The sequence below is a fragment of the Poeciliopsis prolifica genome, unplaced genomic scaffold, assembly GCF_027474105.1.
Source record: "Poeciliopsis prolifica strain line A6 unplaced genomic scaffold, Auburn_PproV2 SCAFFOLD045, whole genome shotgun sequence".
Taxonomy (NCBI): domain Eukaryota; kingdom Metazoa; phylum Chordata; class Actinopteri; order Cyprinodontiformes; family Poeciliidae; genus Poeciliopsis; species Poeciliopsis prolifica.
In genome coordinates, this window is record NW_026562420.1 from 1,741,412 (window position 1) to 1,765,249 (window position 23,838).

At 41.0% G+C, this 23,838-nt stretch overlaps 1 protein-coding gene across 5 annotated transcripts in view; it reads right to left on the reverse strand.

The window, feature by feature from the left end:
- Positions 1–23,838, reverse strand: part of fbxw7 (F-box and WD repeat domain containing 7) — a 104,190-nt gene that overhangs the window by 3,000 nt on the left and 77,352 nt on the right. For all 5 annotated transcript variants that reach the window (XM_055056450.1, XM_055056451.1, XM_055056449.1 and 2 more), the window contains 8 exons: positions 23,577–23,718; positions 19,155–19,289; positions 18,941–19,064; positions 17,258–17,394; positions 16,650–16,763; positions 8,033–8,214; positions 4,712–4,937; positions 2,987–3,197 (listed from right to left, as the gene is read on the reverse strand). In XM_055056450.1, coding sequence (XP_054912425.1) covers positions 2,987–3,197; positions 4,712–4,937; positions 8,033–8,214; positions 16,650–16,763; positions 17,258–17,394; positions 18,941–19,064; positions 19,155–19,289; positions 23,577–23,718 — 1,271 coding nt within the window. The remainder of the gene's footprint in view (positions 1–2,986; positions 3,198–4,711; positions 4,938–8,032; positions 8,215–16,649; positions 16,764–17,257; positions 17,395–18,940; positions 19,065–19,154; positions 19,290–23,576; positions 23,719–23,838) is intronic.

Below are 23,838 nucleotides of genomic sequence, written 5' to 3' on the forward strand. Positions count from 1 at the left end.
AAATCATCACAACACGGCTCCTCTATTGACCCTTTAACATTTTTACTAGCATTGTTATGAGAAGCAGCTCCTATAATGAGTCCAACAGATGCAGTTCAGTCAGGTGTTTGCTAATTGCTGCTGGCTAATCTGAAGGAGTTGGGCGGTTGGGGGGGGGGGGCCAGAAGCCCAGTAGCTTGGAAACTGCAGATATAAGGAGGAGCTTCATCTTTGAAGGCGGTGCTATGACCATCCTGGTGTTTTGCACAGTTTAATGGTTGTCATGGAGATTAAAGAATTTCTCAAACATGCATGAAAAAAATCAAGGCATAAACATACTTGGAATAACATATAACATATGAGAATAACATAACAGGATGTAAAGCTAAAAATAAAAGCTAAAATTATTTCAGTGTGAGGATGAATTCTCAGGTTTGGGTTTCCTCACTCTGAACCGATCCAGGCTCCCACCATGTTGGCCTCCTTTTCTGACACAACAAAGCAGACTACTTCATCAGAACCTTCATCCTGGTCCAGTGACAGTGATGATCTTGTTTCACTATGGTCTGATCAGATCACACTAATGACCATGACCTCATTATTTGACCTACAAAGATCTGCAGCCCCTTCCTGCTGGACCCCTCTTCTCCCCCTTCTCGTCTTTTCAGGCCCTCACTGGGGCATCTTTTTGTTCAGATGCTGTTCTGGCATGTGGGAGGCCAGCTCACTGGGCTGCAGGCTGCTAATGAGGGCATTTAGAGACAGGGGCACCAGTGACAGCTACGGGTATTCAGGAAAAGGACTTTGGTCTTCCAGTGAGACACTAAGTCCTGGTAATGGAGATAAAACTATTCAAATGGACACAAAGGAAACAAGGAGCTAAGCAGCAAGAGGAAGAAAAGAAGAAGCAGGATCTCAACACACAGCAGGAGGATCTGTAACATCACAGATGTAACTCAAGTCCTCAAAACGATGCTAGCGGCTAGTTGATCCACATCAACTTCAAAAGTTTACTTTTGTCAAGCAACAAAATGTCAGGTTGCCGTGAAACTGGATCCGCATCAGAGGACAACATGGACTGAACACGGCTAGTCCGATTGGAACGGGGGGAATCGGGTCAGTTTTCCAAAACCATCGAGCAGAAGTCCATGACTCTGGAGCTGCTCTTCAGTTGTCCTTCTACAGGCATCCAACGTATAATCAAAGTTTTAAGGTACATTCACACCAGGCTTGTTCAGTCAAACTAGCTCATTTGACCAGAAAGTCTGGTGGGTTTGGGTAGGTGTGAACTCTGGTGCGGTTTGAATGCATGTGTGAACGTCAAGCGGACTAGAGACCGCTCCAAAAGCAGGCGGGAGACTATATTGCATGGCATTCTGGGTAAATGCGACACCCAAATCTTGTGCTAGTGAAAGAAATGGCTTCTGGACTTTGACCAAAGACAAGAGCGAATCTTATAACCGCTAAAATCTCCAATTTTTGTTTACATCTTGTGAAGACGAAAGCTGCACTCATGTCTTTCTCAGAGGTTTTCATGCCGTTTCCTTCAGTGATTCTTGGTGCAGCACCACCAGAGGCCAGGAGGAGAACAAGTTTTCCAAGGGTTTGTTCATTTGACTCAGTGTGAAAGTGAACTGCTGCAGCTGAAAATGTAACAAATGTTGCAACTTTGGTCCATAATTGAACTGACTTTAGCCCATCGTCATTAGCTTTTACACAATATGAAGGCTGTTTATGATGCTTCAATATTAGAAGGAGGTGAAGTGTGAAGGAAACAGAAAATATGTCACGGTATTAGTGTTTGCTAGAATATCTATGGCTGCAGAATAAATAGGAAATTTATCACCATCACAATTTCTTTGCAAGCCTGTTACTGGACACGCTTGCAAAACACTTTGGCTAAATATATAAAAGCAACACATTTATACTGGGCATTCAATAATACACGGTCAAGCTCAGAATTATTCATACCCTGGCATCTTTACGTTTAAAGACCTTTAATTTTACCAACATGTTTCTGACTGGAAGGAGTGTTAAGTGTTTGGCAGCCATGCTCCTCCATTATGTCTCACAGACATAATGGACGTGACAGCAGCAGCTGTTTGCTACCGTCTGCATAATGATAACTAATAAACCTTTGACCAATCAGCCGATCAACAAGCTCACACTGCTTCCAGCAATCACCTGTGTTTCCCATGGCAACACAGTTCTGATTCTTCTGACCCGAGCTCACCTGCAGTCCACGTGTTTACCACTTGTGTCGTCTTATCAGTACATGTGAATTATTAAATACTCATCAATAATTTCTGTCATACATCAAAGTTTTTCACAAAGGTGAGGATGTCCATCAATAATAAAACAATCATCTTTAGATTCTCCTGAAGAAAACAGCTAAGCAGGTGTTCCTACCTCAGGTGAACAAACAGAAGATCTATCAACCCTAAGAGTCAGATAGGTTCCTTCCATTATCTTTTATTTGTACCATCAAAGCTGCAGTATGACACTTTCACAAAAGTAAGTTCTTTGCTCCACATTTTTGAAAACTGTCACCATGTTGTGATAATATGAGAAATATAATCCTCCACCTCTTCACAGTGCTGCTGTTTTAGCTTAGGTCTTAGGTCAATCACCTTTGTGGTAAATGTGCTAACGGTGGAAAAACAAGTCACTACCACAGAAAACTGTTTACCGCGATCATTAGTGGCCATACTAACGAGCCTTAGCGTTGGTAGCAGGCTATATTGTGGTGAACTAGCTGGAAAGAGCCGGAGGGAGAGGATGAGAGTGATTGACAGCACTAAGACCCTCCTCCTGGCTCTGATTGGTTGGTTGTGTCTGAGTGGTGTATTTCTGCAGTTAGTGCTGGAGCTCAATTTTTTTTCACAGATTACCTGACTTATGATACCACGACATAATGATAAGTTTAACAAATATGTAAAAATAAAAATCTTTTTTAAAATTTTTTATACAAGTTATAAGAGCGAAGGCAGAAGCTGTGTGTGTTCACCTTGCAGCGTTTGGAGACACTGGCCCGTCTTGATGTCCCAGATCTTGACAGTGGAGTCTGCGTTGCCTGAGACCAGGATGTTATCTTTCAACTCCATGCCGCTGGTGAGGGACTGGTGACCCGTCAGGGTGTGGATGCAGTTCCCCGTCTCCACGTCCCAGACCCTGATGGACGTGTCCAGGGAGCCGCTCACGACGTGGATCCCGTCAAACTGGGAGAATCAAAACGATCGCTTTAAATATATTCAGGCAAGGTAACTGCAGCTGGCAACTGATTGCAACAAAAAAAACCATTTAGCTGAAGCAGCATTCTCGCTTACAAACTTTTGATTAAACTCATTGAAAGGGATCGAATTTTATTGATCTGCAGGAGCTCATCTTTTTTGTCTATATGTCCAGTAGCAGAGCACGGTTACTGCCTAACAAAGAGGAGGCGGCGCAAAAGCCATCTATTCCCTGGAGAACATCTTAAAGAGAGAAAACTGCTTTCATTCATAGAAAATTTTAAAACTGCATAGCAAATTAAATCAACACAACATGACTGAAGTTCCCCCCCCAACTTCTTTGTAACAAATCAAACTGGTGTCAAATGTTTGTGCTATGTTTATGACGCAATTCTTTTGGTTTGAAAAAATGAAATGGATTTTTCCATTTTCCTTAAAATGGGAAAATCATTTTAAAGATTTTTGCAGAAGTCCTGAAAGGTCAACCAACTCTCTCCACATTTCAAACTAATTTTGTGTCAATCAACTGCTACAAATTTTATAGTTGCACAAATAGTAACAAATAGTTACATAAATTCTGTTTGATTTTGTTAATGTGTGTGGGGAGAGAAGGTGCTACATTTTGATGCACAAACCAGCAAAAGGTAGCACAGCTGATTTGGGGGGCTGGTTGACCTTTGATGACCTCTGGAAACATTTATTAACATCTTTAAAATGATAACAGCACAAACAAATATTTTTTCTGTACAAACCACCAGCAACGTTGTGGTGGTTTGTGCCACCAAATCATTTGCCAGTTGACTTGGTAAATCTCGAGGGCTTGGTCCGCTTTTCATGATGTCTGCAAAAGGTTTATTAATCTTTCAAATTAAATGCAGCGCAAACATTTGACACCAATTTTGCTGGATTCGAAGAAAGTGAGGTGGTACGAGGGGACCAACTTCACTCAGGTGACTCACACAAAATGGGTGACAAAGGTTTGTGCAGCAAAAAGTTTTGCTTGTACTTCATTTCATTTTGAAGATTTTTCTTCTTCAATAACGAGGATCCATGGTATATGGGTTTATGGGGTAAAAGTTCAGAAGTTTCTTACTTCTTCCTACTCCTTTTCGAACATATTAAGATTATTGTGATACAAAATAACTGTCTTTTGCATTTCTTGTTCATGTCTGTTATTTTATTCTGCTATTATCCTCAAACTAAAATAAATAATGAAACAAATAAAAACAAAGTAACAATAGTTTCCAGAGATCACGAAAAGTCAACCAGCCAGCCCAATTTGCAAAATTCAACAAACGTTTGATGTTAATGAACTGTGCTACGTTTGAGCAGCAACAATTTTCATTAGTGCCTCCGTCATTTTCAAGATATTAATTGTTACCAGAAGTCACAAAAGATCAACCAGGCTTCCCAAATTTGCTTTGGTGAACTATAAACAGCACACAAAGCGTGAGGAAGACACATGCCACCTAGAGGCGGCTCCTGCAGCTGGCTCAGCTTACCTGTAAAGAGTACACTCTGTTGGTGTGGCCCTGCAGCGTGTGGAGGCAGGTCTCTGTCTCTGGGTCCCACACTTTGACCATGAAGTCGTAGGCCCCGCTGACCACCCGCCGCCCGTCGTACTGGACGCAGCGCACTGCCGCCACGTGCCCCATGAGGACGTGTAAACACTGACCCGTCTCGATGTCCCAGACACGAAGCGTGGCGTCACGAGAGCCACTGACCACCCTGCAGATCAACCGCAAACACAGACGTGGCGATTCAGTCGCAGTAGCAAAACTGTTTAAATTGATTCACATTTATTCACATTAGACATTTATGTAGTTCAAGTTCAAAAATAGTAACTTGTTTTATATTGTGATATACATTGATATCAACATATTGTTACCACCCTAAAATATCACCACCTCTTTATTTAAAAAAAAGACTTGGCATTTTGTCAAGGAAGAAAATTAGGCCATTACTTTAGGAAGGTGGCAATATGAAAACTTTCATTTTGACAGGATATTTTTTCATATCCACACAGGCCTGATGATGAACCTCCCATTCATCAGCAAAGTTATTGAAAAAACTGTGTATAAACAAATAGTTTCCTCATGATGACCAACTGCTTTGACACTTTCCAGTCTGGTTTTCGTGCTCACCACAGCACGGAGACTGCCCTCGTAAAAGTATTCAATGATATCCATATAAATACGGACTGTGGCAGAACCACAGTGCTGGTTCTGTTGGACCTCAGTGCAGCTTTTGACACTGTCGACCATGACATATTACTGAATCGACTTGAAAGTTGGGTTGGACTCTCCGGTTCGGTGCTCGACTGGTTTGAATCCTACATAAAGAACAGGGATTTCTTTGTTTCAATTGGAAACTTCTCATCAAAGAGGTCAAAGGTCACATGTGGGGTACCCCAAGGTTCAATCCTAGGACCCCTCTTATTTAATATTTATATTCTCCCACTAGCTCAGGTCATAACAGGAAATAATATTAGCTACCATAACTGTGTGGATGACACACAGCTCTACATTACGATGTCACCAGGTGACTCTGAACCCATCCAATCACTGAATAAATGCTTAGAGCAGATAAATGTGTGGATGTGCCAAAACTTTCTCCAGCTGAACAAAAATAAAACTGAAGTCATTATTTTTGGACCTAAAGAGGAACGATCTAGAGTCAATGCACAGCTTCAGTTATTACAACTAAAACCTAGCGATCAGGCCCGAAACCTGGGAGTAGTGATGGACTTGGACTTGAACCTCCAGAGCCACATAAAGACAGTAACAAAATCGGCCTTCTATCACCTGAAGAACATCTCCAGGATTAGAGGACTAATGTCTCAGCCAGATCTAGAGAAACTCATTCATGCGTTTATCTTTAGTCGCATTGATTATTGCAACAGCATCTTCACAGGCCTGTCCAACAAATCAATCAAACAGCTGCAACTGATCCAGAACGCTGCTGCTCGCGTTCTCACTAGAACCATGAAGATAGAGCACATAACACCAGTTTTAAAGTCCCTCCACTGGCTCCCTGTAGCTCAAAGAATAGATTTTAAAATACTGTTGTTAGTTTACAAATCACTGAATGGTTTAGCACCACAATACATCAATGATCTGCTGTTGTTGTATCAACCTTCCAGACCTCTCAGGTCTTCTGGTTCTGGTCTGCTCTGCATCCCCAGAACCAGAACCAAGAGAGGAGAAGCAGCTTTCAGCAACTATGGACCAAAAATTTGGAACAAACTTCCAGAAAACTGTAAAACAGCGGAAACCCTGACTTCCTTCAAATCTCAAGTAAAAACGCACCTGTTTAGAGTTGCATTTGAAATGTAATATGTATGGATTTGATTTTGTGGATATGTATGTAATTTTTTATTTTTTATTATTTTTTTCCCTGTTGTGGGCAACGGGGCCCGGCGAATACCCGTGGTTAAACGGACGGCGGAGTCTGGCGGTAACAGGCGCTTAAATTCCGTGTCAAAGGGAAGGGGGAAGAAAAGGAAAGGGGAGGGAAAAAAAAAAAAAAAACCTTGGTATTTTATTCTATGTTGCATGCCTTTGTGTTTTGTGTTTATGATGTAAAGCACTTTGAAATGCCTTGTAGCTGAAATGTGCTATACAAATAAAATTTGATTGATTGATTGATTTCTAAAATTCAACATTCTCCATCGGTTGTCAGTTAAACAGCTGCAGCTGTGCTAAAAGAAAAAAAAAACACTTTCTGTCCCTCATCCTGCAACATTCATGTTCTCACTTGAAAGTACAGAATGTGCTCCTCAGCTCAAACGGCCGCCTCGAGCCACCTCTTGACGACAGAAGGCAATATGGTCGTAGGTTAGGAAGAAGACGGGATTCAAAGTGTAGTCTGGTCGCCGCCTGTCACGGCTTCACCTCCATCAGCCGTGAACTGAACACCCCAGACAAACACCAACAGACCTTCCGGAGTGTCTCGTAAATCGCTTATATACACAATATTACAGCAATAACTACAAAGCTCACGCTCTTTATTTAGTCAACGCCTCGCAGCGCTTTAAAAGATGGAAATCACTGACATGTTCTTTCCACCCAGTGAGTAATCAAATACTACACACACACAAAAAAAAAAACCTTGGCTGGCCCCGAGGCAAAAAGAGCACTTCTGAATCTCCAGAGTGCTACGGCGTGAACAAGTGAGCAGCAGTTCACTTAAGACGCCTCACAGGCTCCGTTTATTCGCTGTGAAAGTGCGAGCTGCCTGTTGCAGAGGTAGGAGAACTGCTACAGGCCTCTGCAGCAGAGCTGCTGTTGCTCTTTCTGCCTGATTGCTCTGCTGGTTGTTAATCACGAGGAACAGGAATAAACGACTCAAGGCTCGTTGTTTTTTGTTGTTGTTTTTTTTACAGTTGGCACTAGGCAGGTGTCAACCGTGATGAGCTTAGTATGTCGATAAAGATATGATGGCTGCAGAAGTACATTTAGCCTGCATTTTAATAAGTCATACCAAACCAGAAAATTTGATTTATTAAAATATTTGTGAACTGAACATTATTTTTTTTTTTGCTCTAGAATGTTACACTGCATGAACTGTAGGGACGCACTGATTGCACTTTTTAATTTCCGATATCGATACAAGTATCTGAGGTCCAGTATCGGCAAATATCTGCCAATAGATCTGCTCTTATGGATCGGCCACATTGTCACAGAAAACCAACCTAGAATGTTTTTCGATATGGACACCGATATGGATATGAAAATCAGATCGTGGATTTCTAAAGGACTCAGTTCCTATTGGAAAACAGTAACAGGACGTCTCCTGAAGCAAAGCAGTGAGAGGCTTCCTACCTTTTCTCGTGTAGGTGCATGCAGCGTACTGTTGAGGTATGCCCGTAGAGGGTGTGGATACATTCTCCCGTCTCTGCATTCCAGACCTTGAGCGTGCGATCGGTGGAGCCGCTGATGATGATGTTGTCTCGCATCTGGGACGACCACACGCCCCCGGTGTGGCCCACCAACGTCCGTAAACACTGTGAGGGTGGGGAGGGGGACACAGAGACAGAGTCAGGACTCCTCACCGCCTCCCGGAGGACCGGTCCTCCGGTCTGCATTTACACACACAACTGGAAATCCCATTTGGGATTTCATTTGCCGTCGACCTCATGTTGCCTTCGGGGGAGGGGAGGGAAAAAGAAAGAAAAATTCAATTTCTGCGACCCTTTATTGGAACAAAGACCTGCTGCACACCGCTTCTGCTCACGGGCAAAACACCCCGTTCCTCAGCCAGCTGTTAGAATTGCTTTCACTTATCTGTTTGAAAGGCAGACAATTCATTGTTGTTGAGAAAGGGGTTGACAGCCGTCCTCAGTAAAACACATCCATTCATCCTCATTAGGGATGCCTGATTAGCTATTGATTACAGCAGTTATGGAAATCTTTCTGATCAATTGAATTTGCGTCTCTGCAGTTTGTCCCACGTTTGGGTCGATTTAATTATCCTAAATGCATTAAAGCGAAACTCTCTGGCGATGGGGTTTGGTGGGTGGGAGGGAGCAGCTGTGGTTCTTTTAGCGTCAAGCTGAAGCTTGTCGCTCCGCTGTAGAACATGTGACCTCTGACTGTGCCTGATAAGCTCCAGCTGAAGGCAACATCGGTGCAGACAGAGGAGTGAAAATGAAGCTGCAGACTTTTCGTCTCCCGTGAGGACAGAGGACCTTCACTGACCGCTGTACGCCACTGTAACGTCCAGTTACAATATCTTATCTTGCTTCATTAGATGCACTTTCTGCACTTCAAACAAGCTGCATCCAAACAAATACCTCTCCAACCTTCTTTATATTTTGCTTATTTTCTCATAAATTGCTCACATCAAGCCAAGATTCTTTCAAAGGTTTTCTCTGCCCAGGCATTTTAAAGTGGCAGTGCCACGCTGTTTCCATCTAGATATAATCATTTTGTAGTACTATCAAGTAACTATGTTGTTACCCTCAGTTGTGATAAAAATGTTCCATCCAGGCATTCTGGACAGCTGAAGGGTTACATTCAGCAATTTGATTTTACCAAATACCGCCCCTTTAAGGAGTTGCTTGGTTTAATTTTAAAGTCACTCCATCAACAAATAACCCAATCAGACAAAGCAAGTACTGAACTGGAGACATGAACACTACTGAAGTCCATACAAGATAGACAAGTTTCTAAAGAGACATTTTTAATCTGGCTCTTTGTTCTCATCAGTTGGTATGAACTTTGCTTCCCATTTCATTTGTTGAGTCAATAAACAATGGGCAAAAAAAACCACAGATGTGTGAGAATGCTGGAATCTAACACACAACCTTCCAACTTAAAGAATACTTTAGGCATAATTAAAGCTGTTTTAAAACTGCTAGGTATGAGCAGCATGTCTGTAGAGTAATAAACTGCAGGCCAAGCCTCCTGAACGGAAACACGGTTATTTAACCAGCATCAGCAGCATGCCAATAAGCATGCTTATTATAAAACTTCTGAAATATTTAGCGAGAGTTTATTTGAACATTTTAGCTTGAGTTTATGAATTAAACAGTAGTTATAATCAGTAACAAATGACTTTTGCAGCAGTTACAATAGCTTCTGTTTTTAATGAAAGCACGAATATTAGGTGCAAAGAAGCAGAGTTTGAACTGATAATTTACTGAATGTCTTTCCATCATGACAATCTAAATACTACTTCCTCACTGTCACAGTTGGCTTAATGCTTTTGCACAGTACAGTTCACTATTTGAATGCCTAAAGATCAGTGTAATAAAATTCCTCCAACTTACATTTTTGACAAATAGATTCTACAGTTTTGGGTTTGATACTGAGAGGGCTGCACCTTTATGTAATTTGCGGTGGACACATGCGGATCCAGGATTCATCTGGTGAATTAAAGGTTCAGAAGGAAGCTCAGAGAACAAGAATCCAAGTGATTAGAGCCCCTCAAACACTGCGTGGGAAGAGACTGCGTCTGAGACGAACGTCTCAGCAATCCAACATTAAACAAGCCTCTCCCTGAAAATGAAGGGAGATTAATGTTCTTCACTCAAATTGTGAATGCACGCTTTAAAGACGCAGATGTGGTAGCAGATCTACAGAAGAGGGTCAATTGTGTTTCTGCTTTAAATATCAATAAAGAAACGAATGATCGTTGTGGGGAGTATAAGGGTAAACAGAGGCAAGTGTATGTTGAGCAAAGATTAACCCTGTAAGACTGCTGTAATATCACGTCTCAGTTTTTAAACCCCCCCCCAAAAAAAGCCATAAATGTTGACTTTTCTTCTATTTTCTACTCAAATTCAAAGATGGAACTATTATTCAGTCTGCTGTCCTATTGGATGTGAAATCTGCAATAAGCAGTAAATCAGTTTAATTGCATGATAAATTAAAACGACCTTAATCATTCTCATTTGCATAATTTAACGTTTTTCTCTTTCTAACAAAAACCGATTGACTAAAGTCTTAAGTCTGGTGAGTTGGTTTTTTGAAAGACAATTTTGTTTAATAAAACAAAATAATGTCATTTGCTGTTTCTGTTGTTTTGTTTATTTTGCATATTTGAAATGTCTTATAACTGCATTACTGTGTTTACCATTATATCACATGGAAATGTTCTCACAATATTATTGCTAATTGCAATAACTTCTGGGACAATTTATCGCCCAGCAAACGTTGTTGTCCTCGTAGGCCTAAATCTAGATAATACTTAGAAAATATTTTTTGTGCAACCCTTGAACAAAATACTAAATAATTTCATTATATAAGATTCCATTTTCATAACACATTACAAAACTAAAAAGTCTGAAAACACATTTTTGTCTCAGAAATACTCATTACCAACTATTTACATGGTAGAGATGTTTTCTTTTCCCGTATGTTTTCTGTATTCAGGTGTTCCTGGGTTTCATTTACAACCAAACGCCATATCATTCAAAGATTATTGTGGATTACCGTTTCATCTTCATACCAGACAGCCTGAAACAAGAACAACTGGAGAAAGATGTTAGAAATGTTACGCGTCAGTCTCAGGGGGTGGAAAAACCTCAAAGCCAAAATTACAAACACATAAAAGAAACACGCTCCAACATGTGGAAGCTGAATAAATGTTTTTCCTGCTCTGCCTCCAGGACACTGAAAGATCCGGAAATGCCAATGAACTGTTAAAGCTGTCGAGGAGACATGTTTCACCTTCACGTCTTATAATCACATCAAATAAATGTGTCATTAGGGACGACTAGAGTTAATTATTCCTCCTCATATATTGGGTACAGTCATTAAATGCTTTGAAAAAAAAAATCCTTATGTAAACAAAGATTTTTTTTTTCTCTAAAAACAATCAATAACAATCACTACTGGCATCCAGCTTCCTGTATGCTGTTATTTTCAGTAATTCTTGCATGAGTTTGGTGTGGAGTGCTTTAGATAGCAACTTACTATTGTGTAATAAAAACATGAGTGCATCCTCTTTCAACAGAGCAGTGGTCATCAGACCTGACTGAGCCTGAGGATGATTGTTCACTATAGGAAATAGTAAACTAATGCTAACACAGAACCTTTCCCGTTGGACGAGATGTTGAGGATTTGATGAAATGTACTTGCATAGTTTCTCTGATATAAAGGACAATGATCAAAGTTTTCCAGGGGCCATAAACAACAAACATGCAGCCTGGCAGTAATTCTGTTCTGCATGGACTTTCACCTCTTTATGGTTTTCATATTGGGGTTTCACCTTCAGAATTCTGGGCGTGAGGATGTAGCTGGCCAGAGGGTGCCTAGGATTGTCATTCTCTCTCCCTCTGTCTTTTTTGAACTAAAATGTAACTTGGTATTTATGTGTTATTAGAAGAGGCTGATTCAACAATATCTAAATAGCAAATATAAAAAAATGCTCATCCTTTATCCATGACTTATCGCTTTTTTTGTTGAAGTTGTTAGCTTGTAGACCATTAAAGACAGGAAGTGGTCACAGAGTTCCAGTGAATTAAAAAAAAATAATACACCTGACCTCAGTCTTCCTCTATGTTCACATACTGACCGCACTATGTGGCCATTGGGCTCCAACAGTTCTACTAAAGAGACTTTATCCCGTCTTTGCTTACAGGTGAATAAGAGAACCTATGATAAATAGACAAACAACGTTTAGCCTTTTGGGAGCACAAGTGAAGCCCTGTGGGAGACTCTGCTTACTATTTATATTTTCAATGAAGTCAATAACCTGCTCCAAACATTTAAATGGAACAATTATGACTCTGCATCAATCCCCCAATCTTAAATTCTCATCAATGATAGCCTCAGAAGAAGCAAGCTGAAACGTTTGTCTTGTTGATGGAAAGAAGAGGGTAAAGCGCGGATCGCTGCAGCGCCCCAGGGACACGCCCCCTCTTCCCTGGATGCAGCATCAGTCCACCGGTCTGCCATCTTAAATCTGCGTGACAGCCGAGCCTGCTGCTGACAGGCACCCCAAGGACAAGCTGTGCTCTGTTAAACACAAGGCAGCCACCTTTGAAGCGCTGAGATGTGTGTGCACCTGTTAGTGTGTGTGGATGGAAGACTGACAGCACCAGCCCGAGATGCGCCGAGACAAAAGGTTCCTTCACTAAAGACAGCATCTTTAAACACCTCTACGGGAACAAGTTAGCAGCAAAACTACATTCATGAAGACAAATACAAGGCAGTTTTGTTTACCTTGTCTTTTTCCTTTATACTCACAAATATTGAGATAATAAGAGTTAATTTTCTGATTGTCTCTCAGCGTGGGTTCGATTCAGCGTTTCATCCAAAAATATAATCCAAGGAGAGAATAAATGGAGCAAAAAAATAACTAAATAAATAAAATAAATATGTACATACTGTATATATGTATATATTAGCTGCACTAATTTGTTGAAAATATTAACATTTAGATCACGTTTCTAACTCCCTCATCTTTGATAGGAGCAGGATTTCACATAGATGGGTTTAATAACTATAATATAATATTATATGTATATAGAGCTGTTGACCCTCCATCAAACTGCTGGGTTGATGGAGGCCAAATCCTGTTTTAATTCAATTCAATTCAAAAATACTCTATTGAACCCAAAGGGAAATTAAAAGTTGTTGTAACTCATTTCAAGAGTTATTGTAGATGGTGATGGAAGAAGGATTTTTGGTTGAAGTAAAAATTGACATTCGCAAATTTACACTTCAGAAAAATGTGGAAACAAAAGATCAAACTAATTGCGTTGGTTAAACACGTAAAAATAAAGTGCAACAAACATTTTTTCAAATGATTTAGAAAGTGCAATTAGGGATTCTAAGTGTAATGTAAAATCAAGAGCACTCAGAGCACAAAACATAGAATTAGACTAAATAGATAGATGTGCCTTTATGGATTGGGCTCGTCGATACCTGATTAAGAAATTTTGTCAATATCAGGACCGATACAGATACTGATATCAGTGAATTTCTATTAAACACGTCTGATTGCTCCACATGTAACACTTGAAGGTGAAACAATATAAAAGGTGATGACTAATAAAGGCTGGCAACAGAGAAGAAGAAGGAGGAATGATGAGAGCCTGGGCCCTTATAGGATTTTTACTTTGGTTTTATGAGCATCGACAGATGGTTCACTGAAAAGGTTGAGTCAGCCTCACTGACTGTTCTTTCAGGAGCACTGGGAGAGGGAGTGTGAGGGGGCAGTGTGGTCTGACTGCAGCACCCAAACAAACAGATTCCAGCTTGTTTTTCTGCTGTAAGCAAACAATGATGAGGCAGTTCAAATGCTGCAGGCGACGAGCCGGCCGGTCTCAATGAAGGTGGTTCATCCTGCTGCGATTCACTGCACTCTCCTTCCCCCAACATGCAGTCGCTGAGCCTGTAACTCAGCAACCCGTCAGCTAGACGTTTGGGTTTTAGTGAAGCAGCGCCAAAGCCAGCTCCCTGCCCGTCGGATCACCTTGGTGAGATCGACTCAGATCAGCAAATGCTGTTACTGGTGGGTTTATAATTAGCCATGGGCCCAGAGCCAAAGTTAGCATGTGTAACGGAGAATCTTTGCGTCCATAAAAAGCTTTCACCACACCCCCACCATATGCCAAGAATGCCAGAAACTGAGTGAAAATTCACTCAGTGAAAATGCACAGATGCCTATAGGTATGTTGGATGTTATTGTTTACATCTGGAAATGTGCAACGCTGGAGGGCAAAAAGAACAACTCAGTTAACTAAATGAAACATGGAGCTGTAGGTATTAATTTGGCGTCACAACAAAGGGAAAAATAACAGACAAAACATTGAACAACTGAAAACCACTCATACTCTTATTTTTTCTTGCTTTCTGTCAACTAAGCTAAACATATACCTGTTGCCATAACTGTCAACAGCTCCACCTTTATATCAAAATTCAACACCTGAAAACACAAACATTTCCCATACAGCAATTTTGTAGGTCGCTTTTTTAAATGAACCACGAGACTCTGAGTTCCACAGCATGTTAAAGATGTCAAAGTTAGCATACTTGTGATACTTCCCTCTCCATCTTCTGTTTTATTAAAACTTATATCTGACCTGTGAAACGTGAGCCTTGTATGCAGTAAAGCACCACACCATTTTTTCTGTTATACATCACATGTATATTTAAGATTTAACTCGTTATATTGACGACTTGACAGTTAGAACCAATGCTAGTCATCGTCAGTGAGCAGTTTTTTTGTCCTCCAGCAGAGAGCCGGAGGATGGTATCTAACGTGTATGGAGTCGCATTGCAACGTGTCTATAAAGAACTCCACAAAGACGGTTTCTGAATACGGATATAATATTGTGGGGGGAAAAAAAACATAAGACATGTTCCAGTTGTTAGCTTAGATGACCATTATAGTTAAACTGAAGTCCAACAAGGAGGCATAAACACTGATCTGCAACCTCTCCACACCTCCACCTCCTTTTTAATAAAGCAGCAGCCCAGTGTGACCGCTCCAGCTCCTGCTACGCATACCAACAGTGTGTGCAGGCGGATGCTGTGGAGCAGCACTGCGAAACGAATCAACGTAAGAAGCCAAACAGACTGGTGAGGCTCTTAGGAAGAAGATTGGATCTAGATGCAGAGAAACGTTTTGATCACCAGTGACCATCAACAGCCTGCTGCTGTCAGTTCCTCCAGCTGAGACACGCGGTGAACATGCTGCCTTTCAAAACAACACGGGGCAAATCCAATATTTGTTTACATACAGCACTAGGAACAAGTAATCATAAAGCTTTTCATGTTTGATTGCTGTATTTATTTCTTTTATGTGACAGACCAACACCAGGCCTGCATGACTGTGAATCAAATTAACACTGAAAAGCATACATTTATAATTTATTGTGAAATATTTTCATAATTTTGATTTATTGTTGCCATTACAAATTGTAGTTATTGACAGTAAACAAAACAAAATTGAGTATGATAGGAAATGGTATTTTTGATACTTACTCCACCACTTGTTCCACAATTAAATCAATAAATATCAGTAAATTTGAGAATCTGTTTAAACTCAGTTATGGTGTAAAGTTTAATGATATAAATCTGAATGTTTGATAGTTTATTGTGTTTTATTGTGTCCAGGACATCCAGGACTCCAACACCTCATACGTTATCATCTAAACAGACCTGGGATGATTCAAGCTCCTTCCTGACTGTCTTTTTTAAAAATGTGACCAGTAATGCTTCCTCAAACAGGTTAGGAAACATGTAGGGGCTATAAAGAACATCCATCACATTTTTTTTTTTGCACAAAATCATTCATAGATAGGAAAATTGTGATCTATTTTGGGCTCTTCTCAGAATGTTTTTGGGCCTCTCCATCTTTAAATGCAAGTAAGTTTTTGTCCCCAACTCAACGTTCACACTCGCAAATGAAAAAGGCTGCAAACAGATGCTCAATTTTATAACCTTACGTCTTTGAAAAGCAGAAGTGAAGCCTCCTACTCAGCCAAAAAGAATGTAGCGAGTGGTTTCTGAATGGTAAGTCAACAACAAAACACTTGTCGTTTCCAGCAGCCCTTCTACAGTGCATACAGCAGTACAACAAGCTGACCAAACATCAGCACCGCTTGGGGCTTTCCTGAGGTTCCTAGGTGATGGGCTGGGCTTTGCCAAGATTGCTAGGTGACAGGTGAGCAGTGCCTGCTGATTTGTGACATTACAAACCAGAAGGTTTTTGAAACGGCTCATTTTCTGGATACCAAATAACATCAACTTATTGCCAAAAAACGGCTGAGGGATTTATTTTAAGCGGTTTGACTATTTTTACAAATAGTAGGAACCAAAATGAGAGTACAAAAATGTACATTTTGCATAACACGTCCCCTTCAAAGTTTCAGGCAAAAACTGCTGCAGAAATATTCCCATGTATCTTTGCCATAAATTGAAAACAGGCCTGGTGACCGCTCTCCCTCCAGAAAACCCAGCTAAAGAATAGAAACAGTCCTACCTTTCCTGTGATGGCCGACCAGACCTTCAGTGTGTTGTCGTCGGAGCCGCTGACAATGCGGTTGCCGCAGAACTGGAGGCAGGTGATCACATGGTCGTCGTGTCCCTTCAGCACCTTGCGACAGGAGAGACGGGGTGAGACAAGATGAGACAACAGGAGGATGACAGTGGCGTGTCTCCAGGGGTTAGAGTGAGATAAAAGGAAAATGGAGGCAGTTTCAGGGAAGTATTTGGTTCTGAGTTTATGTGCCTGCACAGAAGAAAACAAAGACATCAGGAAGATAATCTGTGTCCAAAAATGACCTCCAGATGTCCCAGAAGCAGCGGCAACCTCCAAGGTCTCCCAAAGATGTTATTTTTCCGGGTCATGATGTGAAGAAAATTTTCTTCACAGGTAAAAGATAAAACCAGACCTGAGACTGAAGGACACGGTCCTGAGAGCCTGCTCCATTATTATTTCAGTGGAACACTGCAGTTGTGACTTATCACCATTTTCCATCAATTCCAACCCTCAGGCTTCGTTTGAAGCTGCTTTCTTTAACTTAAAGGTGCTTGATAAAAGATCTTCATCATCATTTAACCCTATTGGGAATCAATAGAGGAAGCTACCTTTGGTGATCTCAGGTCCCCTCTCCTCCAGTTGGTGTCTATCCTGTGCTGCCTGATGTAGGCACTCTTCCACGGGCTGTGGGTGAAGCCCGGCTTGGCCACCTTCCTTTTCCGTGGGGGCAGAGGCTCGTCGATACCTGAGAGAGAGAAACATAAGCAGAATGTGCTTTACAGTACAAAATAGCCAGAGTGTCTATCTGCAACGCCCTCAGCAGGGTGGTCAAACGTCAAAACATTCTTGTTAATAATCTGATTACTAATACATTTTTGACTTTTCTGGTGCTCACATTTGTAATGTGCAAAGTAAAAAAAAATATTATTTTGAGACATGGATCAACTTTAGGGACTTAAATGCAATCACACGTGGTCAATTCTCATACAGCCAATCACGTCGCCATCCTCCTCGTTGTACGACTCTCTGCAAACACAAATGACTTGTTGACTGTTGCCAGTTACTGAAGTGGTTCTCTCAAAGAGTTGAAAAAGCCTTAAGAAACTAATTTAACCCTCAGTAATGATGCTCTTATGTAACACTGTTGACCGATTGCCTACTAAGATGGCGCATTTCCAGGTTAATGTTCCGGTCTGGTCTTTTGGGAATTTTGTATAAATAGTGGAGAATTCAGCCCTCACTTGCAAAAATAAAAAGCTTAAAAGTGTCACTTCCCCGTTTGGTAAAACAGACAAGATAATACTTCATAGAAGTACCCTCCCATAATATCTGTTACTTGAGGGTGAACTTTGATTCAGGTGTGCACTTGTTTGATCTTATAACAGCTGCTTATCTTTAGTGACACATTGAGTTCTTCCATCTGTCTGTTCACTTGCTGTTGATCCAAATCAGTGTTACAGAGACAGTAATAAAGGATAAATTCAAAAATAAAATAACCTTCTTCAAATCAAACATGAATCTTTAGCATAATAAAACACATTTTTACAGTGTAAACAAAGATCCGGTCCATGACGATGTATTCAGCAGCAGCTCTGTACAATTTCTGCCAGATGGTAATTTTTGAACAGTCATTTTTTTAGTGATAAGCTACAGCAGCAGGGTGGGTTGCTACGGGTTACTGGTTCTTTCTGCTCTAATTGTCAGCTCCAGCCTGACTCCACCATTATTATTAGCTATCTTTACACCTGGAGCTCTGGCTCTTTTACTGCTTCCTGTTTAGTAGCACGTCAGCCTCAGCTGATCGACATTTTCCTGCGTTAAGTCACACCACACTGGAACAGAACGGAACGTTGCGTCGCATGAGCGGAACAGCAGAACAGAGCTTCACAGGACAGGAAACGGGACATAGTATTGTTGGAAAGCTCATCTAGACAGGTGGCTCAGACCAACCAAGCACTGGCTCTGAGTTCGTTGTGACGCTACTATTTAATCACTAGCCTTTAAGCTTGTGATGTGTGAGAGACCCCTGACCTTTTTAACATCAGTGTGGTAGAGTTAGCGTGTTCCGTTAGCATAGCTAGCAAGCAGAAGAACGCTTGTGTTCACCTTGTCAGCTAAAGAGTCAATCATGCTGTTTTTAGATGCTCTCAGCTCACTGAGTGATTCTACAGGGAGTGGAGGAGCTATGTTTGCAGATTTACATCGATTTTAATGCATGCTAGTATTTTTGAGTGATTCGTTTTCGAGTATCCATTATTCTGACAGCCCCAGTGGGAAGCAGCCAGACTCACCCTCTTCCCTGCATTTCTCTCTCCACAGCAGGTTGTCCTCTGCCAGGATGCGCCAGTAGCGACACGTCTGCGCCGCTTGCAGGAGGTCCTTCGGTTCCAGGAATGAAAGTACGTACAAAGCCAGCTGTTGATGGACCAAGACAACGTTAGAGGGCTGCAAATTCACAATAGAACAGGACAACAGGCAGAGGGCCAGGCGATACGAGGCGCTCACCTCTTTGGGCAGCAGGGAGATGAAGTCGCGTTGAAACTGCGGCTCGATCACCTGCATCATATGCTTGACCTGTGTGGGCTCACAGCTGTCGATCAGCTCATCCAGCGCTAGCAGCTTCTCTGGGCCGCTCCAGCTCTGCAGACAGCACAAGCAAACGTGGATACGGGTTTCATTCAGGGGTCAGACACCGGCTGACAACCACACCAAACGTGCTCAGTTTTAGATGACATCATCATTACAGCATCAATCTGGAAAAGGATGTATATCACACCTGTCAAACTCAAGGTCCGGGGGCCAAATCTGGTCCACCATAGCTTTTTATGTGGCTCTGTGGACTCCAATTTACATCAGGCAGAGGGAGTAAAAGTGGAGTAAGTCCTTCCACTTTTTTGCAAATCCACTAAATTCATGGAAAATCAAAGCTTTTTTCAGATTTTGATATTTGAACAGTTTAATGTGCTCTATCAACAGATTCTGGCACAACTGGACCTTTAACAACATTCAAATTTCTGATATACTTAACAATAAGTGTTGATAGTTCAAAGATAATAAAACATGCAGTGTCCAAACTCCCAGGACTTATCCATCTGAGTCAAGATGGTTTAATGCAAAAAAATTCAAAAATTTCAGGCTTTACCCAGCATCCTTTGCTCTAACCCATTAAAGCTGAGCTGAACAAAGGTGGTTCAAACTACAAATGAATGAAAGGTGAAAAGAAAATGTGACAAAGACAGAGGTCAAAGTTAATTTCCAGCCAGTAAAGTGTGGAATAGAAGCAAACAGAGCCGACTGACTTCACAGAAGAATTAAAGGCTGACATTTCTATAAACTCACTGAGGTAGTGGTGGAATTGGGAAGCCGAATGCAGTTCATCTTCCAGTAAAAAGGCTCGCAGCTATTTTATTGGATTGCCTATAATATGCAGTTGTTGATATGAAATACTGAGCCAGTTATAGACATTCTGCTGCACAGTGTAACGAGGCTCTATTGAACCAGATAGATGAGCCAAACATAGTTTCACTCTGATCTACTTCTGTAATAAACTCTGGTTTTATTTCCAAACCACATCACTTCTGCAGATATTATTCAGAAAAAAAGAAAAGTGGGAATTGCAGAGCAGCAATACAAGCATTCACACATAGCAGTGCCTTAAAAGCATCGCCTCCACGTCTCTGAGCATGACTGGAGGTGAAAAGTGCAAAAAGTGAAGCAAGCAGAACACAGTCGTCCATCAGAAACTGTGTTTCCTTTGGCTGTATAATTACACAATTTGACATTTCGAAAATAAATGGGAACACGCCAATTTGAAAAAAAAACTTGTCGATAAGTTTTGGCGTTTTGGTGGTTTTTCAGCCGAATCAAAATCGGCTGAAAAACCACCAAAATTTTGCAAAACTGCGATGGAAACATTTTTTCCATGACCTGTGTCACATGACCAAGAGTTGGATGTTTCTACTGGAGCAAACCATGAAAAAGATCACAGGAAGTAGTTGGAGGATGATGACACAGGATGCTTTTAAAGCGGCACTGTTGTGTCAAATCAACTTGTTTGAGCTTTATATCATATTATAATGTGATATAGCAAAGTTCTTCCTCAGAGCTAAAGTTTGCAAGTTTTCACCTCAGCAAACACCAGGTGGAACTGCACATCAGCTGGGCTCATTACAGGACCTACTTCTCGGTGCAACACTGGGAAAAACTTTATTAAAGTCTTAATAGAGGAGCCATGTTGTGATGACTTCCTGAAGGCGCAGTTTAAGACTGAGCAGGAGTTTTTAAAGAGACAGAGGCCCAATTTCAAGGTATTAAATTACAAAGTCCATTTTATTGAGAAATATTTGATGTATATAGCATAAAGTTAACAGCTACTTGATTGTGCTGTATAATGGTATATAATACTCTCCCTTTACAAACTTATCCACATGCTCCAGGTCTTGGGTTTTTCCACTAGTGTATCAGTGGAAAAGTTTGACACCATAAAGTTGCTTTGCAGCACCACAGTTTAATTCCTCCAACTTCAACATTTCAACCGTTTCTTCAGAACCACTCTCTGAGGTGTCTGCTGAAGCCGGCAGACGCAGGGCATGGGCCCTGGAAAGGCTGGGCTCTGACGCTGATTACAGGCGGAGTGGAAAATCTGGCTCTACACCTGTAATTTGGCAACTGAAAGGTTTAGCCAGAGGTGCTGGTTCTCAGGGTAATGACGGGCTGCAGAGAGCTGCCCACAAACACAGCGCTGAGCAACAGATAGTTAACTCTTACATCAACTCCAGCCACTGATCTTCAGCTTCAAACACGAGCCTCTCCTCCTCAGGTCTGTCCATCAACCTGAGATTAAAATGATTTTCTCTTCTAAAATTTCTACCTTGTTATAAACCGTCTTTCACAACTGCCGCGAAAATTTGGTGGACTGAAAACATGGTCCGAATAACACTTGAATACCCTCCCCCATGCCCCCCACCCACATTTATTATAGGTGTAACAATATCAACCCTATTAAAGCGTTATGACATACGTATGGTTGTATTTGCTTTAGAAGGATGCATGAAGGATTCTGGGATCATGGCATTAAAACAACAAACAGCAGGAATGCACTGATCCACTTTTTCACTTCCGATGCAAATACCTGAGGTTTAGTATCAGTAGATACCGATCCAACAAGAAAAACTGTTCTGAATCTCTTTTTTTTGTTTTAAACACAGAGATTAAAGGGAGAGAATTACAAACTTATTTGGTAACGCTGCACCAGTAAAGCACACTTAAATTTATCAATAGCTTCAGAAGCTTTGTTTGAAAATAACTCAACTATAATTTGTCCAGTCCAGGCAATTAGGAGTACCAAAACCCAATGGAAAATAAATAAAGTGACACAAACAATAGCTTGACTACATTGGTTAAACATGTAAAAAATAAACTGCAGCAAAACTTTATTGAAATGTTTCAGAAAGTGCAATTAGAAATTCTAAATACAATGTAAAATAAATAATAATGCATGATGTTACTCAAAGCACAGAATTAGACTGAAAAGATCTGTCCTTATGAATTGGGCAGATTGTCACTGATACCCAAACCAGATTTTTTTTCAAATCTCGGGATTGATTCAGATATTGATATTGGATCGGTGCATCTCTAAGTAGCAGACGAGAAAATCTGTTGCAGTGGAAGAAAATCCTGATCTGTTCTGATCTGGAGTTAAAGGGCTAGTCCAGAAGGATTTCTAAAAGTCTGGAAAAAATGTATCTTCTCAATCTAGAATACTTCAAATTGAGTTGTGTATTTGTGGGGGGAAAAAATAGGGATTTGATGTTTATTTTTGTGATTCTTTACTAGCTTGCGATCTACTGTATCAAATGCTTTACTTCTTTAATTCACCACAAACCAGTAATGACAAGAAAACAAATTCAGCCTCGACAGAAGGCACTTCATCTCCCTGTTGCCGTCAGAATAGAAATATGTTTGATGAAATAATGTTCAGAACAAACACAGAGGGGTCACAGGTTCACACAGCTATTAGAAGATAATAAGTCATAACTCTCTGTGGAAATGAAATCTATGACAAGTCATTACAGCATCGAAATCATTGCGATTATCAAGGCTAATAAGTTTATATCACATATTATTTCCTTCCAGTCGGAGGTCATTACAGCTGCAGACTAACAAGACACAAAAAAAAGTGATGGAAGGTTTGACAAGTACATTTTTCAATAAAAGGTTTAGGCGCTTGGATGATGTGGCTTTTTGGTTATATCGACAGGAAGTGGCAGCTGGATGATGGTATAGCATGTTTTTAAAGACTTATGGAAACAAACTTTGACTGCGTCTAATCAAAACGCTGCAATTGCGAAATTTTTCTAACATCAAAAATTAAGTATTTTGAGTACATTTGGCACACATTTGTGATGGAAACTGAGCTACTAGCTGTTTTACTCCTAACTGCACTGACTGAACAAATTAAAGTTGTTTTTCCATGTTTCACAAAGCTTGGGAAACTATTGGTGGATTTAAGTACTGGTGCAGTTACCAAATAAATTTGGAAATCAGTGCATTTATGTCTGTTTAAAAAAAAAAAACGTTTTAAGTCAACTCTGTTTTTCTGTAATGGATCGGTGTCGGCCATTACAGAAAGTGAAAAAAATGAATTGATACATCACTATGAGAAACATTGAGATAGTTTACCATATTCAGATGAAGCTTTAATAAAGAGTTAGCTCTGAATCCCTCTCATCTTTTCATTGCCGTTCTGTCCAGCAGCTACTCAACAGCAACTAAGGAAAACTAAAGGAAGCTTTTATTTTCAATCACACACCACAGTGCTGCTGATAATGTGCTGGGCGACACAACGAGGCAACCAATACATGGGAGACTAAAAGCGCAGTGATTGGACGGACATCTGCTCTCTGATGGTCCGCCAGAGTGGCTCACCTGAAATGTTCGGAGCCATTCCTGGAGCCCCGTAGGAGGCTGGATTGAGGTGATTCGTCGTCTCTGCTGGCCCTGGCCGTTGGCCGCTCTGATGTGGCCGAAGGTGGTGGGTGTGGCTGGACACGGGACAATTCCTGTTGGGCTGCAGTTCACACACAACAACAAAGCACCTTTAAAGTCAGCATCGCCCCTCTTGTTGCTCCTCTACAGGAAATGAGCGCACGAACAGGCAGCAGAGGAAGCTCTGCTTTCAGCACGAACA